Raw genomic sequence first — 17,252 nt, 5'->3', positions numbered from 1 at the left:
ATCGGAGAACTGAAAAACCGTTCAACATGAACAACATGTGTACCCGCAAACAACAAAAAAACATCCCGAAGGACAACAGGGCGGGTGCTGGGTCTCCCAATAAGAGCTAGAAGAAAAGGAATTTACGGTAAGTAACAAAATTCCCTTCTTCTTCAGCGCTCTATTGGGAGACCCAGACGATTGGGACGTCCAAAAGCTGTCCCTGGGTGGGTAAATAAATACCTCATGTTAGAGCTGCAAAACAGCCCTCCCCTACGGGGGTGTCACTGCCGCCTGCAGGACTCTTCTACCTAAGCTGGCATCCGCCGAAGCATAGGTATGCACCTGATAATGCTTGGTGAAAGTGTGCAGACTGGACCAGGTAGCTGCCTGGCACACCTGTTGAGCCGAAGCCTGGTGACGTAATGCCCAGGACGCACCCACGGCTCTGGTGGAGTGGGCTTTTAGCCCCGAAGGAACCGGAAGCCCCGCAGAACGGTAGGCCTCTAGAATTGGTTCTTTGATCCATCGAGCCAGGGTGGCTTTAGAAGCCTGCAACCCCTTGCGCGGACCAGCGACAAGGACGAAAAGTGCATCGGCACGGCGTATGGGCGCCGTGCGGGAAATGTAGATTCTGAGTGCTCTCACCAGATCTAGCAAACGTAAGGCCTTTTCATACCGGTGAACCGGATGAGGGCAAAAAGAAGGCAAGGAAATATCCTGATTAAGATGAAAAGAGGATACGACCTTAGGGAGAAACTCCGGAATGGGGCGCAGCACAACCTTGTCCTGGTGGAACACCAGGAAGGGAGCCTTAGATGACAGAGCTGCCAGCTCAGACACTCGCCGAAGCGATGTGATTGCAACAAGAAACGCCACTTTCTGCGACAGCCGAGAAAAGGAAACTTCCTTCAGAGGCTCGAAGGGCGGCTTCTGGAGAGCAACTAGTACCCTGTTCAGATCCCATGGATCTAACGGTCGCTTGTACGGGGGCACAATATGACAGACCCCCTGCAGGAACGTGCGCACCTTAGGAAGACGTGCTAGACGCTTCTGAAAAAACACGGATAGTGCCGAAACTTGCCCTTTAAGGGAACTGAGCGACAAGCCCTTTTCTAACCCCGATTGCAGGAAGGAAAGAAACTTGGGCAATGCAAATGGCCAGGGAGACACTCCCTGAGCAGAGCACCAGGACAAGAAAATCTTCCACGTTCTGTGGTAGCTCTTAGCCGAATTCGACTTTCTAGCTTGTCTCATTGTGGCAATGACTCCCTGAGATAATCCAGCAGATGCTAGGATCCAGGACTCAATGGCCACACAGTCAGGTTCAGGGCCGCAGAATTCTGATGGAAAAACGGCCCTTGGGACAGTAAGTCTGGTCGGTCTGGCAGTGACCACGGTCGACCGATCGTGAGATGCCACAGATCCGGATACCACGACCTCCTCGGCCAGTCTGGAGCGACGAGTATGACGCGGCTGCACTCGGATCTGATCTTGCGTAGCACTCTGGGCAAGAGCGCCAGAGGCGGAAACACGTATGGGAGCTGAAACTGCGACCAATCTTGAACCAAGGCGTCTGCCGCCAGAGCTCTTTGATCGCGCGACCTCGCCATGAATGCCGGGACCTTGTTGTTGTGCCGGGATGCCATTAGGTCGACGTCCGGCACTCCCCAGCGGCGACAGATTTCCTGAAACACGTCCGGGTGAAGGGACCATTCCCCTGCGTCCATGCCCTGGCGACTGAGGAAGTCTGCTTCCCAGTTTTCTACGCCTGGGATGTGAACCGCGGATATGGTGGATGCTCTGTCCTCCACCCACATTAGAATGCGCCGGACTTCTTGGAAGGCTTGCCGACTGCGCGTCCCTCCTTGGTGGTTGATGTATGCCACCGCTGTGGAGTTGTCCGATTGGATTCGGATCTGCTTTCCTTCCAGCCACTGTTGGAAGGCCAGTAGAGCAAGATACACTGCTCTGATCTCCAGAACATTGATCTGAAGGGTGGACTCCTGCGGAGTCCACGTCCCCTGAGCCCTGTGGTGGAGAAATACTGCTCCCCACCCTGACAGACTCGCATCTGTCGTGACTACTGCCCAGGATGGGGGCAGGAAGGATCTTCCCTGAGACAATGATGTGGGAAGGAGCCACCATTGTAGAGAGTCTTTGGCCGTCTGGGAAAGCGAGACTTTCCTGTCCAGGGACGTTGACTTCCCGTCCCATTGGCGGAGAATGTCCCATTGAAGTGGGCGCAGATGAAACTGCGCAAAGGGAACTGCTTCCATGGCTGCCACCATCTTCCCTAGGAAATGCATGAGGCGCCGCAAGGGATGCAACTGGCCCTGCAGGAGAGATTGCACCCCTGTCTGTAGTGACCGCTGCTTGTCCAGCGGAAGCTTCACTATCGCTGCTAGAGTATGAAACTCCATGCCAAGATACGTTAGTGACTGAGTCGGTGATAGGATCGACTTTGGAAAGTTGATGATCCATCCGAAAGACTGTAGAGTCTCCAGCGTAGCATTCAGACTGAGTTGGCATGCCTCCTGAGAGGGAGCTTTGACCAATAAGTCGTCTAGGTAAGGAATCACCGAGTGACCCTGAGAGTGCAAGACTGCTACCACCGCCGCCATGACCTTGGTGAAGACCCGTGGGGCTGTCGCCAGACCAAATGGAAGAGCTACGAACTGAAAATGGTCGTCTCCTATCACAAAACGTAGAAAACGTTGATGTTCTGTAGCAATTGGCACGTGGAGATAAGCATCCTTGATGTCTATTGAGGCAAGGAAGTCTCCTCTGGACATTGAGGCAATGACAGAGCGGAGGGTTTCCATCCGGAACCTCCTGGCGTGCACATGTTTGTTGAGCCGTTTTAGGTCCAGAACAGGACGGAACGAGCCGTCCTTTTTTGGAACCACAAAGAGATTGGAGTAAAACCCTTGCCCTTGTTCCTGAGGAGGGACTGGGATAACCACTCCTTCCGCTTTTAGGGAATCCACCGCCTGCAGCAGAGCATCTGCTCGGTCTGGCCGTGGGGAGGTTCTGAAGAACCGAGCTGGAGGACGAGAATTGAACTCGATTCTGTACCCGCGAGACAAAATGTCCGTCACCCACCGGTCTTTGACCTGTGACATCCAAATGCCGGAAAAGCGGGAGAGCCTGCCCCCGACCGGCGATGCGGAGGGGGGGGGCTGGAAGTCATGAGGTAGCCGCTTTGGAAGCGGTACCTCCATTTGCTTTCTTGGGGCGTGTGTGAGTCCGCCACGAATCTGAGTTTCTTTGCGTCCTCTGAGTCCCTTTGGACGAGGTAAATGGTGTCTTGCCCGAACCTCGAAAGGACTGAAACCTCTGCTGCCACTTTTTCTGCTGAGGTTTGGGTGTTCTGGGTTGTGGTAAAGAGGAGTCTTTACCCTTGGACTGTTTAATGATGTCAGCCAATGGCTCGCCAAACAGTCTCTCTCTAGACAAAGGCAAACTGGTTAAACATTTTTTGGAACCAGCATCTGCTTTCCAGTCCTTTAACCACAAGGCTCTGCGCAAAACTACCGAATTGGCGGACGCCATTGAGGTGCGACTGGTAGATTCTAGGACCGCATTGATAGCGTAAGACGCAAACGCCGACATCTGCGTGGTAAGGTGCGCCACTTGCGGCACTGCTGGATGCATGATAGCATCCACTTTTGCTAAGCCAGCTGAAATAGCCTGGAGTGCCCATACGGCTGCGAATGCCGGAGCAAACGACGCGCCTATAGCTTCATAGACAGATTTTAACCAAAGGTCCATCTGTCTGTCATTGGCATCTTTAAGTGAAGCGCCATCCTCCACTGCAACTATGGATCTAGCTGCAAGTTTGGAAATCGGGGGGTCTACCTTTGGACACTGTGTCCAGCGCTTGACCACCTCAGGGGGGAAAGGGAAACGCGTATCTTTAGATCGTTTAGAGAAACGCCTTTCTGGGTGAGCGTCGTGCTTCTGGATTGATTCTCTGAAGTCAGAGTGATCTAACAAAGCACTCAATTTACGCTTGGGATAAAGGAAACGAAACTTTTCCTGCTCCGCAGCCGCCTCTTCTGCTGAAGGGGCTGGGGGAGAAATATCCAACAGCCTATTGATGGCTGAGATAAGGTCGTCTACCATGGCATCCCCATCCGGGGTATCCAGGTTGAGAGGGGTTCCAGGAGTGGATTCCTGATCACTCTCATCAGACACATCACAGGGAGACTGATTGCGCTGAGACCCTGAGCAGTGTGAAGACGTCGAGGGTCTTTCCCAGCGAGCTCGCTTAGGGTGGCTGGGGCCATCATCTGAGTCATAATCCTCGGCCTGTGAAGCCGGGGACCCCCCTGTGGGCTGGATACATTCCAAGTAAGGGGGACCTGAGGACAGAGGCCTCGCCGTGCCCAGAGACTGAGCCCCATGCATAGATTGCAAGGTCTCAAGGATTTTTGCCATAGATACAGACATATTATCTGCAAAAACTGCAAAGTCCGTCCCTGTCACCGGGGCAGAACTTACAAGCGTCTCAGCCTGGGTCGCCACCTCTCCTGACTCCAGCTGGCGAAGCAGCACCGGGTCGGAGCATTGCACACAATGGGGGTCATCAGAGCCTGCTGGTAGATTAGCCCCACATGCAGCACACGCAGTATACACAGCCCTTTTTGCCTTGGCCGCCTTGCGTTTTGAGGATGACATGTTGCTGCTTCCACAGAGCGATCTGGGATATGCAGCCAGAAGCGCACCTCACAGTGCAAGAAATACAATATCTATATAACTGTATCCAGTACACTGATACACAGTGAGGCACTAGAGGGACCAGCACAGAAAAATCGCTTACCGCCCGCTTAAAACGCGGGTGTGTGGTCGCCAGATAGCCCCTAGTCCAGGTCTCCCAGAGCCTTGCGTCCTTCCTCCAGCCAGGCATGCATGTAATGGCTGCCGGCGTCTCGAGAGAGGAAGGGGGGCGGGCCCTGGGCGTTCCTGGCCAAGAGCGGGAAGCCTGCTTCCCTCTGTGCATAGTGTGAGGGCTGGAGCATGTAAATCAGGCTCCAGCCCTCGTCGCTGCTTGCGAACAGCGTCTCTCCCCTACCCTGAATGACAGGGTGGGGGCGGGAACGAAACGGAGCTGCCGGCGTCCTAGGCCCAAAAAGCCGGGGACTAAAGTTATAACCGCCGCCGCCGTAAAAGCGCGGACGGCGGATCCCCGGCGCACCACAAGTCACAGCAGCGCCGCCCGGTCCAGAGGGGGTCGGCGCTGCGTTCCCAAACACAAACAATCCCCCAGTAATCTGTAGGGACACCAACTCCACGTTGCGGTCCCCGGCGCACTATAACACCCAGCCAGCCCGGAGTGTGTCTGTGCCTGCCGGGGACACAGAGTACCTGTAAGATGCAGGGCCCTGTCCCTGATCGTACTCCTGCTCCGAATCCATCAGGTTCTAATGGGTCTGTGGATGGAGCCCGGCATCAGAGCTGAGAGGCCGGCAGGATCCCACTTCCACAGAGCCCTACAAGGGGATGTGGAAGGAAAACAGCATGTCAGGCTCCAGCCCTGTACCAGCAATAGGTACCTCAACCTTACAACACCATCCAGGGGTGAGAAGGGAGCATGCTGGGGACACTATATGTGTCCTCTTTTCTTCCATCCGAAACAGTCAGCAGCTACTGCTGACTAAAATCTGTGGAGCTATGCATGGAATGTCTGACCTCCTTCGCACACAAAGCTAAAACTGGAGAACCCGTGATACCACGGGGGGGTATAGCCAGAGGGGGAGGGGCCTTGCACTTTTAATGTAGTGCTTTGTGTGGCCTCCAGAGGGCAGTAGCTATACCCCAATCGTCTGGGTCTCCCAATAGAGCGCTGAAGAAATCTTCTATGTCATTATTATATTGTCCTGAGGAAGGGGGCGGAGACCCCTGAAACGCATAGACTTGTTTATGCTTCCTTAATAAATGACTTGGAAAATTATCCTTTGGATTGAATGGTGATAAGAGCGGCAATGATCCCCGATTTCCTTTAGATGTTTCTATTCCACTGTTACAGGTCCGCAGCTGTCTCCACCGGCTTCCATGCTTCATATGGTGTTGTGACTCTCACAACATCCATTAGGTGACTGCACCCTATTATCCTTTTGCTGATTTTATCGGTTAAGACCCTATGCGCCTGTCAGTTTTTAAATTCATAAAAATATGAGGGAATAGAAGGCCAGACAAACCTCCCAATGATAACAGCATTGTTTTTCAAAAAGAAAAACAACTCAAAATGCATTTTTCCAAATTATTATCCACAACAGAGTTTCCATTTTATAGGTTGTAAAGAACTGAAAAGATGAATTAGACCTACAGGTACAGTAATTTGACTTCCAAGTAGTCCCTCAGAACAGCCCCCTTGTTTCATATAGACTATGCATCCATCCTTCTGTGGGAATTAGAAAGACACCGGAGGTGGATGATGGAGGAGCCTTTCAACCTCTTTGTCATCCTGTCCTTACTTAGGTCAAGAGAGGCTACCTCCTGGTGTGCTGCCGGAGGGGCATACTGGAAAATGGTCATTTGTTAAATTTGCAGCATTAAGAGGTCACATTTACGGTCTTCAAATGTTTTTCCAATCTAAAACATCTTGACGGGCTAAGTTACATGTTAACATAGGACCCCTTCTTTGATATATCCTTCACAATTCTTGCAACCATTTACCTTGTGAATTTTTGCAGTTTCTGCTTGAATTTATTTTCAGGATGTCAGAATAGCCTCCCAGAGCTGCCGTTTTGATGTGAACTACCTGCCACATGTATAGATCTTTTGCTTGAGGATACTCCAAAGGTTGTCAATAAGGTTGAGATAAGAGAAGGTCGATGACCAAACCATTAGTTTCTCCTTTTATGCCCATATCAGCCAATAACTCAAGAGGTATTCTTTGCAGCATGAGATTGTGCATTGTTCTGCATGAATGTGATTTTGCCATGGATGACAAGGTTCTTTTTTTTCTATACCATGGGAAAAAGTGGTCAGTATGAAACTGTATATACTTTGCCGAGGTCATTTTTACACCTTCAGACAACACTAAAGGAGCCTACCAGTTCTCTTCCCAAAATTCCAACCCAAAAGATGACTCCACCACCTCCTTGCTGTCGTTGCAGCCTTGTTGGGACACGGTGGCCATCCACTACTCCATACATATGGACCATCAAGGGTTGCACATCACTCATCAGTAAAGAACACTTGTAGGTTTATGCACAACCACAAGCCTCTGAAGGATCCTACACCTTGAGGTTCGCAGGACTCCAGAGGCACCAGAAACATGTTGACTGCTTTGTAATAGTATTGTAGCAGCTGCTCTCAATCCAATGAATTTGTCTGGCAGAAACCTTCCTCATTATGCCTTTATCTGCACAAACCCATCTGTGCAGTATGTCAGTCATAAATGTCTTCACAATACGATGATTATTCTTAAAGCGTAACCGTCGTTTTTATATTTTAGAAATCAAAAACACACATGAAAATAAGTAACTTTATAATAATATATCTCATCAGACACATCGGCTTCTTTCTCTCCAGAATTGATCAGTCATTATCAAAATTCTCAATTCTGAAGTAAAATCTGTATTCAGTGAAGACTTTCCCATTACTGAGATAGGAGATGGCAGCTGTTGCTGATGAGATTCTATGATGGGAGGAGCTAGAGGATGATGGGAGGAGCTAGAGGCATAGATTACAGATTTATTTAATAACAATTAAAAAGAGAATTTTGTTTACTTACCGTAAATTCTTGTTCTTATAGTTCCGACATGGGAGACCCAGACCATGGGTGTATAGCTTCTGCCTCCGGAGGACACACAAAGTACTACACTAAAAGTGTAGCTCCTCCCTCCGAGCATATACACTCTCCGGACGACAAATCCAACCAGTTTAGTGCAAAAGCTGAAGGAGGACATCCACCCATAAGTAGAGATAGAGCAAAACCCGGAATAACCGGAACCTCTGTCTACAACAACAGCCGGTGAAAACACACGGAACAAGAAAGCTGCCAACAGGCAACAGGGAGGGTGCTGGGTCTCCCATGTCGGAACTATAAGAAAAAGAATTTACGGTAAGTAAACAAAATTCTCTTTTTCTTCATCGTTCCTTATGGGAGACCCAGACCATGGGACGTCTCAAAGCAGTCCATGGGTGGGAAATAAACAGAAACTGAGAAGTAGGCAAAACTTAACTTCACAAATGGGCGACAGCCGCCCGAAGGATGCGTCTGCCCAAGCTCGCATCTGCCGAAGCATGAGCATGCACTAGTGCTTCGAAAAGGTTGTGCAGACTAGACCAAGTGGCAGCCTGACAGACCTGCTGAGCCGTAGCCAAAGAGGCACCGACAGCTCTGGTCGAGTGCGCCTTAATCCCCGGCGGGGGAGGCACCTGAGAACATTGGTAGGCATCGGATATGGCCGACCTAATCCAACGAGCTAGGGTCGGTTTAGAAGCCGAGAGACCCTTGCGCTGACCTGTGGTCAGCACAAAAAGAGAGGTGCACCGCCTAAGAACAGCGGTGCGTGACACATAGATCCGGAGCGTCCGCACCAAATCTAAAGCATGCAACGCTTTCTCAAAGCGATGCACAGGGGCCGAACAAAGGGAAGACAATGAAATGTCCTGGTTAAGGTGGAAAGGAGACACCACCTTAGGGAGAAGGCCTGGAGTCGGACGGAGAACCACCTTGTCTTGGTGAAAGACCAAAAAGGGTGACTCCGAAGAGAGCACAGTCAAATCAGAGACTCTCCTGAGAGAAATTATGGCCACCAGAAAGAACACTTTCTGTGAAAGACGAAACAACGAAACCTCCCTAAGAGGCTCAAAGGGGGGTTTCTGTAAGGCCGTGAGGACCAGATTAAGGTCTCAGGGACCCAGAGGCCGCCGGTAAGGCGGAATGATGTGAGATGCGCCATGTATAAAGGTGCGCATCTGGGCCAGTCGGGCGATACGCCGCTGGAACAACGCTGACAGAGCCGAGACCTGTCCCTTGAGGGAATTGAGGGACAGTCCTAGCTGCAGACCGGACTGTAGAAAGGACAGGATGGTCGGCAAGGAAAACGGCCAAGGAGCATGGCCGGAAGAACGACACCAGGACAGGAAAATTCTCCAAGTCCTGTGGTAAATCCTGGCCGAGGAAGACTTCCGAGCCTGAGTCATAGTGAAGATGACCTCGGAAGGAATGCCTGAAGCAGTCAGGATCCAGGACTCAAGAGCCACGCCGTCAATCTGAGAGCCGCAGAATTCTGGCGGAAAACGGACCCTGTGAGGGTCTGGGCGGTCCGGGAGATGCCACGGCACCTCTACGGACAGACGGAGCAGGTCTGGGAACCAAGCTCGCCTGGGCCAGTCTGGGGCGATGAGTACAACCCGACGGCCCTCCATTCTGATCTTGCGCAGGACTCTGGGCAAGAGAGCTAGAGGGGGAAACACGTAGGCCAGACGGAACTGGGACCAATCTTGAACCAGCGCGTCCGCTGCCAAGGCCTGAGGATCGTGGGAGCGAGCCACGTAAACCGGGACCTTGTTGTTGTGCCGGGATGCCATTAGATCCACTTCCGGAGTGCCCCACTTGCGGCAGATTGACCGGAACACTGCCGGATGCAGGGCCCACTCGCCGCTGTGCACGGTTTGACGGCTGAGATAATCTGCCTCCCAGTTTTCTACGCCTGGGATGTGGACTGCGGATATGGTGAACTTGGAGTCCTCCGTCCACTGAAGGATATGTTGAACTTCCGACATTGCTAGGCGGCTGCGAGTCCCGCCTTGGTGATTGAGGTAGGCAACTGCTGTCGCGTTGTCTGACTGGACTCGAATGTGCCTGCCCGCCAACAGGTGGTGAAAAACTACGAGAGCTAGGAGTACAGCCCTGATTTCCAGCACCTTGATCGAGAGGGCTGATTCGGACGGAGTCCAAGTGCCCTGTGCTCGGTGGTGGAGAAACACTGCTCCCCAACCGGATAGACTGGCATCCGTGGTGAGAATTACCCAGGACGGGGCCAGAAAGGAGCGTCCCTGGGACAGAGAGAGGGGCCGAAGCCACCACTAAAGAGAGCTCCTGGTCTGTGGCGACAGAGCCACCAGCCTGTGCAAGGAAGAGGTCCGCTTGTCCCAACAGCGGAGAATGTCCAGCTGCAGGGGACGCAGATGGAACTGGCAAAGGGAACCGCTTCCATTGACGCCACCATCTGACCCAGCACCTGCATGAGGTGCCTGATGGAATGACGACGGAGCCTCAGCAGAGAGCGAACCGCCAGATGAAGGGACTGCTGTTTGACTAAGGGCAGCTTCACAAGTGCCAGCAGAGTCTCGAATTGCATCCCTAGGTACGTAAGGTCCTAGGTCGGGGTCAGAGTGGACTTGCAAGCGTGGCGAGAGTGAGCGAGACACTCCGCTGACAGTCTGCACTGGATGAAGCCTTGACTAGAAGGTCGTCCAGGTAAGGAATCACTACCAACCCCTGGAGGTGCAGAACCGCAACCACTGCTGCCATGACCTTGTGAATACACGAGGGGCCGTGGCGAACCCGAAGGGGAGAGCCACGAATTGGAAATGTTCCTCTCCGATTACAAAACGTAGCCAACGCTGGTGTGAAACTGCGATTGGCACAAGCAGAAAGACATCTCTGATGTCGATGGCTGCTAAGAAATCTCCTTGGGTCATTGACTGATCGCAGAGATTCCATGCAAAAATGCCGCACCTGACATGCTTGTTGAGAAGCTTGAGATCCAGGTCGGAAAGCACCGTCCTTTTCGGGGACTAGGAAGAGATTTGAGTAGAAATCTCAGAACCGTTCCCAGTCGGGAACTGGTACAATTACTCCATTGGCCTGCAAGAATGCCACGGCCTGTGAGAAGGCGGCGGCCTTGGAGCAGGGGGGAGTTGACAGAAAAAATCTGTTTGGCGGGCTGGATAGAATTCTATTCTGTAGCCGTGGGAGATGGTAACCCACACCCACTGATCGAAGACGTGTTGAAACCACACGTCGCCCAAGAGGGAGAGCCTGCCACCGACCAAGGACGTTACTGGCGCGGCCAGATAATCAAGAGGAGGCTGCCTTGGGGGCCACAGCTCCTGCGGACTTCTGAGGACGCGGCTTCATGCGCCAGTTGGTTTACGGACCTTGGCTGAGTTAGTGGACGAGGCCGAGGGCTTAGAGGACGACCAGCTAGAGGAACGAAAGGAACGAAACCTCGACTGGTTCCTGCCCTGGACAGGTTTCCTGGGTTTGTGGTATGGAAGTACTCTTCCTGCCAAAAACTTCCTTAATAATTTCATCCAGATGTTCACCGAATAGACTGGTCCCAGCAAAAGGGAGCCCAGCAAAGAACTTCTTAAGAAGCATCTGCCTTCCACTCTCGAAGCCACAGGAGCCTGCGGATAGCGAGGGAAGTAGCCGAGGCCACCGCAGTGCGGTGACAGTCTCCAGCATGGCAGACATGGCATAGGATGAAAAGACTGAAGCCTGGAAGTTAAGGCAACCATTTCGGGCATAAAGTCCCTGGTGAGGGAATGCATCTCCTCCAGAGAAGCAGAGATGGCTTTGAGAGCCCGCACTGCTGCAAAAGATGGGGAGAACGAGGCCCCCGCCGCCTCATATATAATATAGATTTGGCCAGAAGGACAACCTGGCGGACAGTGGGATCCTTAGAGAGGTGCCGTCAGCCACTGATACAACTGTCCGGGCTGAAAGTCTAGACACCGGAGGGTCCACCCTTGGTGAATGAGCCCACTCCTTGACCACCACTGGTGGAAGGGGGAAACAGTCATCAGAACCACGCTTTGGGAAGCGTCTGTCAGGACAGGCTCTGGGCTTGGTCACAGTGGCCTGAAAACTGGAGTGGTTAAGGAACACACTCCTTGTTCTCTTAAGGTATACTGATGCCTTTCTGCCAGAGGGGAATGCACCCCTGATACAGGCGGATTGAGGTCCAGTACAAATATAATGGATGCAATCAAATCATTAGCAACTGCGTCACCTTCGGACAGATCCGTCCGAGCCCCTAGTAAAGGCATCCTTCTTCGTCCTGCGAGTCGGCTCGTGAATCAGAGCTGCGGGACGAGGAAGGAAAGGGGACCCTGCGACTCCATTTTAGGAGGACGGGGACTGAGACCAGATGAAGAATCCTCTGTGAGCTTTGCTGAGCGAGCCGTAGCAGCAGAAGCGCCCTGAGAAGGGGGCTGATGCATGCTCAGCAGTGTCCGGGACAGCTGTCCCCTGGAGAGAGGGATTTGCCCAAACCGGGGGATCAGCCACCGGAGCAGCTGGAGGGACCACTGATGAGCTTCCAGGCTGAGGGACCACTATGTTAGAGCAAGCATCACAATGTGGTTATGTGCTCGGTACAGACAGTACGAGTCTACATGCAGTGCAGAATAAGAACAGCCTTGCAGCCTTGCTCTGATGTGAGACATGCTGCAGAAGTGGGGGCTCTGTCCAGAATGACCCCCAGCAGAGTATATAAACAGAGTATATAAGCAGCTGCACAACCGGAGGTTGTGGCTTGCCAGACCGTTTAACATAGGGACATCTCTGTGCCCTCCAGATCCCCCAGCCCAAGGCCCCCATTTGTCACAATGTGGTTATGCAGACATTGAGAACGCTGAGAAAATGGCGCCGGAGCGAGGAGAGGGGGCGGGGCCTACTCTTAGAGCTGGATCCGGAGGACAAATGAGGTATACAGGGGAGGGAATCTTTCCTCAGTGAGGAGTGTCCGTTCCCTGTGCTGAACAGCCGCTGGGCGGAGCCACACTGTCCCTCTGCACTGACTGACATGCAGGGGGAGTGAAACCGAAAGTAGGCCTCAGGCGAAGCCGGGGCCTAGATTTAAACATGCGGCCAGCGTGCAGGCACCATCGACGCGGTTCTCCAGTGAAAACTGGAGAACCGGCTGGAAATGTTAACACAGTCATAAAACACACTCTCCCCAAAATATATAGTACAAGGGACCCCTGGAAAGACCACTGTCTGTGGTAATAACGTCTCAGTACTTAGCTTGTGAGACGCAGGTGCCAGGTCCCTGGGAGGTGAGCGCTCCGTCCGACAGGATCCTGAACAGGGCTGCGGATGGAGACTGGTCTCCTGCAAAGCAGTGAGAACCGTGATGGCTCCCACTTCAAGCCAGAGCCTCAGGGGATGGTGACTGAGCGCGGAATGTGAAGGCTCCAGCCTTGTAAAATCAACCTTAACAGCACCGCCGACACAGTGGGGTGAGAAGGGACATGCCGGGAGTCCAGATTGGACCCGCTTTTCTTCCAAATCTTTGAAATCAAAAATCAAAAATCAGAGGATGCATGTGTGTGTGTGACCTCCTGAACACAAAGCATTGAACTGGTTGGATTTGTCATCCGGGGAGTGTATATGCTCGGAGGGAGGAGCTACACTTTTAGTGTAGTACTTTGTGTGTCCTCCGGAGGCAGAAGCTATACACCCATGGTCTGGGTCTCCCATAAGGAACGATGAAGAAAACGTTGGTTACACATTAAGTTTTTGTGAAACATCTATTGTTTTGATACCATGTCTAAGGCACTGCACCTGACGCTTTTCTGCTGCAGAGATACTTTTTCTTTCCCATATTGCTTGAAACTAGTGGCATGCTTGATAAGGTGCAATATCCTTCTTAGGTCTCCTTCATACGTCAGTGATTCTGGTAGTATGTTGCAGTTTTTACACGTATCAGAATCACGGACATACGCACACCCATTAAAATCAATGCTTCTGCGCACACATCAGTGATCTCTCACTGACTTGTTTCTGTGAGGCACACACACGTGTGTCTGTGTATTCCGCACGGAGACAAGTTCGTTATTTTCTGGCATCACTGATGTCCCACGAACCACATTGTGCTGTGGTCTGTGAAACACGTACCAGAAAAACACATACATTTAAAATAAAAAGATTTTTAAACTCACCTGTCTCCAGCAATGCTGTTTTCAGCCGCTGCTGTCTGCTGCTTCCAGGCCGGCTAATTATGCTTATACATATGCACTGCACAGCCAACCCGAAAGTAGCAGCAGAGAGGAGACAGCTGTGACCGGACAGAACATCGCGGTAGACTTCAGCACCACGGAGAGCAGGAGCGTGGACAGTTGAGTATAAGTGCCTGATCTCCGTGTATTATCACGGATAGCACACGAAGATCACACGTGTGCCAAAATCATGGCGCATGGAGAGACATACGTACCTTTAACATGTCAGTGAAAAACGTCTGTTTTTCACTTACATGTGAAAGAGGCCTTAAGTAGTTTTCCTTTAATTGGGTTCACCTTAAAAACTAATTAACATAGGTGTTTGAGATTGATTTCAGTGATCCACCAAGCCCGGAGACACAATGCCATCCATGAGTTTATTAAAAAAAAAAAAAATGTAATGTTTATTACATATAAATCCAATTTGCATAATAATTTGGTATGCGGTGTTCACATCACAAATACTTGCTATTTGGTGTTGATATATCACATAAAATCCCAATGAAATACATTAAAATAAATACTTTTTCAAGGCACTGTACATCTTCACCTTCCAAGGAAGTAAAATCAAATGTGTAAAATGATGAAATGGGTACAAGTCGTCCTGAGTTTGTGACTCCACTTTGACAAATGAACAGTGTGAATAATGAAATGAATATATACTCACGGCAAACTTTGCATTCCACAGGCAGTTCAGAGTATTTCGCTTTGCATTGTGGACAGAAATAGCCACCAAGTGTAAGGCCGGGTTCACTGGTACTGTCCAAGTGCCTAAAATTAACAAAAAACAAATTGTAAACAACAAAAGTTATAATTCAAACAGATGACAAATACCAAACAGCAAAACTATATTATATATAGTTAAAGGGAATCTGTCAGTCTTCTAAGTGTCTATATGGGCATCTAGGTTGTAGGAAGCTGAATAAAACGATACCTTGATATCTGCGATGCGATGTTTTATTACAGAGAATTCCACGTTTTTCCTTTAGGTTAATGAGCAATTAAGAACTAGGGGCCAGACGCTGAACCCCCTGAGAATCTGCCTCCACTGCTTATTTTAAGTAGGGGCATTATCAATGGGAGACATGTAACTAACACAGCTCTGCTGTTTTGCCACAATGGCTGCCTGAAGCACTATGAGAGGAACCTGCAGATGTGTTTAAAAGGGTTGTCCAGGCTTGGGGTGCGAGTCTACAGTCACTCTATGTGACGGCAAACTTGTGAATCCTTGCAGAACGTAGTCATGATTTTCTGATGCTAGCGGTCGTGTGACCACAAGTATGCGATTTGCATAAAAATGACGTCACATGCCAACTAGACGTGCACAGCCTCATGCAACACAGGAGAACTGAGCAACGCCAGACATGTCTGGTCGGAATGTGGCTGGAATTATGCAATTTGCATTATTGGGGTCACATGACCAGCCGCTCTTAGCATCTGAGAATTCTGACAGCGTGGACACTGCCCTGTGAGGATTCACAAGTCTACAGTCATGTAGAGTAACTGCAGACTTGTGCCCAAGCCTGTACAACCCCTTTAATGCTGTTATGTGTCAGTAACAATCAAACACAGCTCTGCAGCGAATCAGGAGAGTAGAGAGCGGTCATCACACTGGTAACTGCCTTGTATTCAAAATAATGTCTGGAGGCAGGTTGTTACACAGATCTATGTCTGGCCCATAGCCTGGAACAGCTCAATTACAAATAAGAAAAATGTGGATTTCGCTAGAATAAAACATCGTATCGCAGACACCAATGAAGGGAATTTTGTTTACTTACCGTAAATTCCTTTTCTTCTAGCTCCAATTGGGAGACCCAGACAATTGGGTGTATAGCTTCTGCCTCCGGAGGCCACACAAAGTATTACACTTAAAAGTGTAAACCCCTCCCCTCTGCTATACACCCTCCCGTGCATCACGGGCTCCTCAGTTTTGGTGCAAAAGCAGGAAGGAGGAAACTTATAAATTGGTCTAAGGTAACTTCAATCCGAAGGATGTTCGGAGAACTGAAACCATAACCAAGAACAATTCAATCTGAACAACATGTGTACACAAAGAACTAACAGCCCGAAGGGAACAGGGGCGGGTGCTGGGTCTCCCAATTGGAGCTAGAAGAAAAGGAATTTACGGTAAGTAAACAAAATTCCCTTCTTCTTTGTCGCTACATTGGGAGACCCAGACAATTGGGACGTCCAAAAGCAGTCCCTGGGTGGGTAAAAGAATACCTCGGTAAAAAGAGCCGTAAAACGGCTCCTTCCTACAGGTGGACAACCGCCGCCTGAAGGACTCGCCTACCTAAGCTGGCATCTGCCGAGCGTAGGTATGCACTAGATAGTGCTTCGTGAAAGCGTGCAGACTCAACCAGGTAGTCGTCTGACACACCTGCTGAGCCGTAGCCTGGTGCAGCAACGCCCAGGACGCACCCACGGCTCTGGCAGAATGGGCCTTCAGCCCCGAAGGAACCGGAAGCCCAGCAGAACGGTAGGCTTCAAGAATTGGTTCCTTGATCCACCGAGCCAAGTAGACTTGGGAGCTTGTGACCCTTTACGCTGGCCAGCGACAAGGACAAAGAGTGCATCCGAGCGGCGCAGGGGCGCCGTACGGGAAATGTAGAGTCTGAGTGCTCTCACCAGACCTAACAAGTGCCAATCCTTTTCACGTTGGTGAACCGGATGAGGACAAAAAAAAAAAAAAGGTAAGAAGATATCCTGATTGAGATGAACAGAGGATACCACCTTCGGGGGAAATTCCAGAACCGGACGCAGAACCACCTTGTCCTGGTGAAACACCAGGAAGGGGGGCTTTGCATGACAGCGCTGCTATGTCAGACACTCTGCGGAGTGACGTGACTGCCACTAGGAAGACCACCTTCTGCGAAAGGCGTGAAAGAGAATATCCCTCATTGGCTCGAAGGGTGGTTTCCGAAGAGCCGGTATCACCCTGTTCCGATCACAGGGTTCTAGCCGACGCTTGTAAGGAGAGACAACCCCTTTTCCATTCCGGATTGAAGGAAGGACAGAAAGTGGGCCAAGTGAATGGCCAGAGAGTAAAACTCTGATCAGAGCACCAGGATAAGAAAATCTTCCACGTCCTGTGGTAGATCTTGGCGGACGTTGGTTTCCTGGCCTGTCTCATAGTGGAAATGACCTCTTGAGATAACTCTGAAGACGCTAGGATCCAGGATTCAATGGCTACGCAGTCAGGTTGAGGGCCGCAGAATTCAGATGGAAAAAACGGCCCTTGAGACAGCAAGTCTGGCCGGTCTGGTAGTGTCCACGGTTAGCCTACCGTGAGATGCCACAGG

At 50.9% G+C, this 17,252-nt stretch overlaps 1 protein-coding gene across 7 annotated transcripts in view; it reads right to left on the bottom strand.

Annotated features, from left to right (window-relative positions):
- The window catches only part of GTF2H2C (GTF2H2 family member C), a 111,928-nt gene that overhangs the window by 20,445 nt on the left and 74,231 nt on the right, over positions 1-17,252 (bottom strand). For all 7 annotated transcript variants that reach the window (XM_075325157.1, XM_075325158.1, XM_075325154.1 and 4 more), the window contains one exon: positions 14,618-14,721. In XM_075325157.1, the coding sequence (XP_075181272.1) occupies positions 14,618-14,721 (104 nt within the window). The remainder of the gene's footprint in view (positions 1-14,617; positions 14,722-17,252) is intronic.

This window comes from Anomaloglossus baeobatrachus, chromosome 1 (genome assembly GCF_048569485.1).
Source record: "Anomaloglossus baeobatrachus isolate aAnoBae1 chromosome 1, aAnoBae1.hap1, whole genome shotgun sequence".
NCBI lineage: Eukaryota > Metazoa > Chordata > Amphibia > Anura > Aromobatidae > Anomaloglossus > Anomaloglossus baeobatrachus.
Note: the sequence above shows the minus strand (reverse complement) of the source record. Positions and strands in the feature narration are given on the sequence as shown.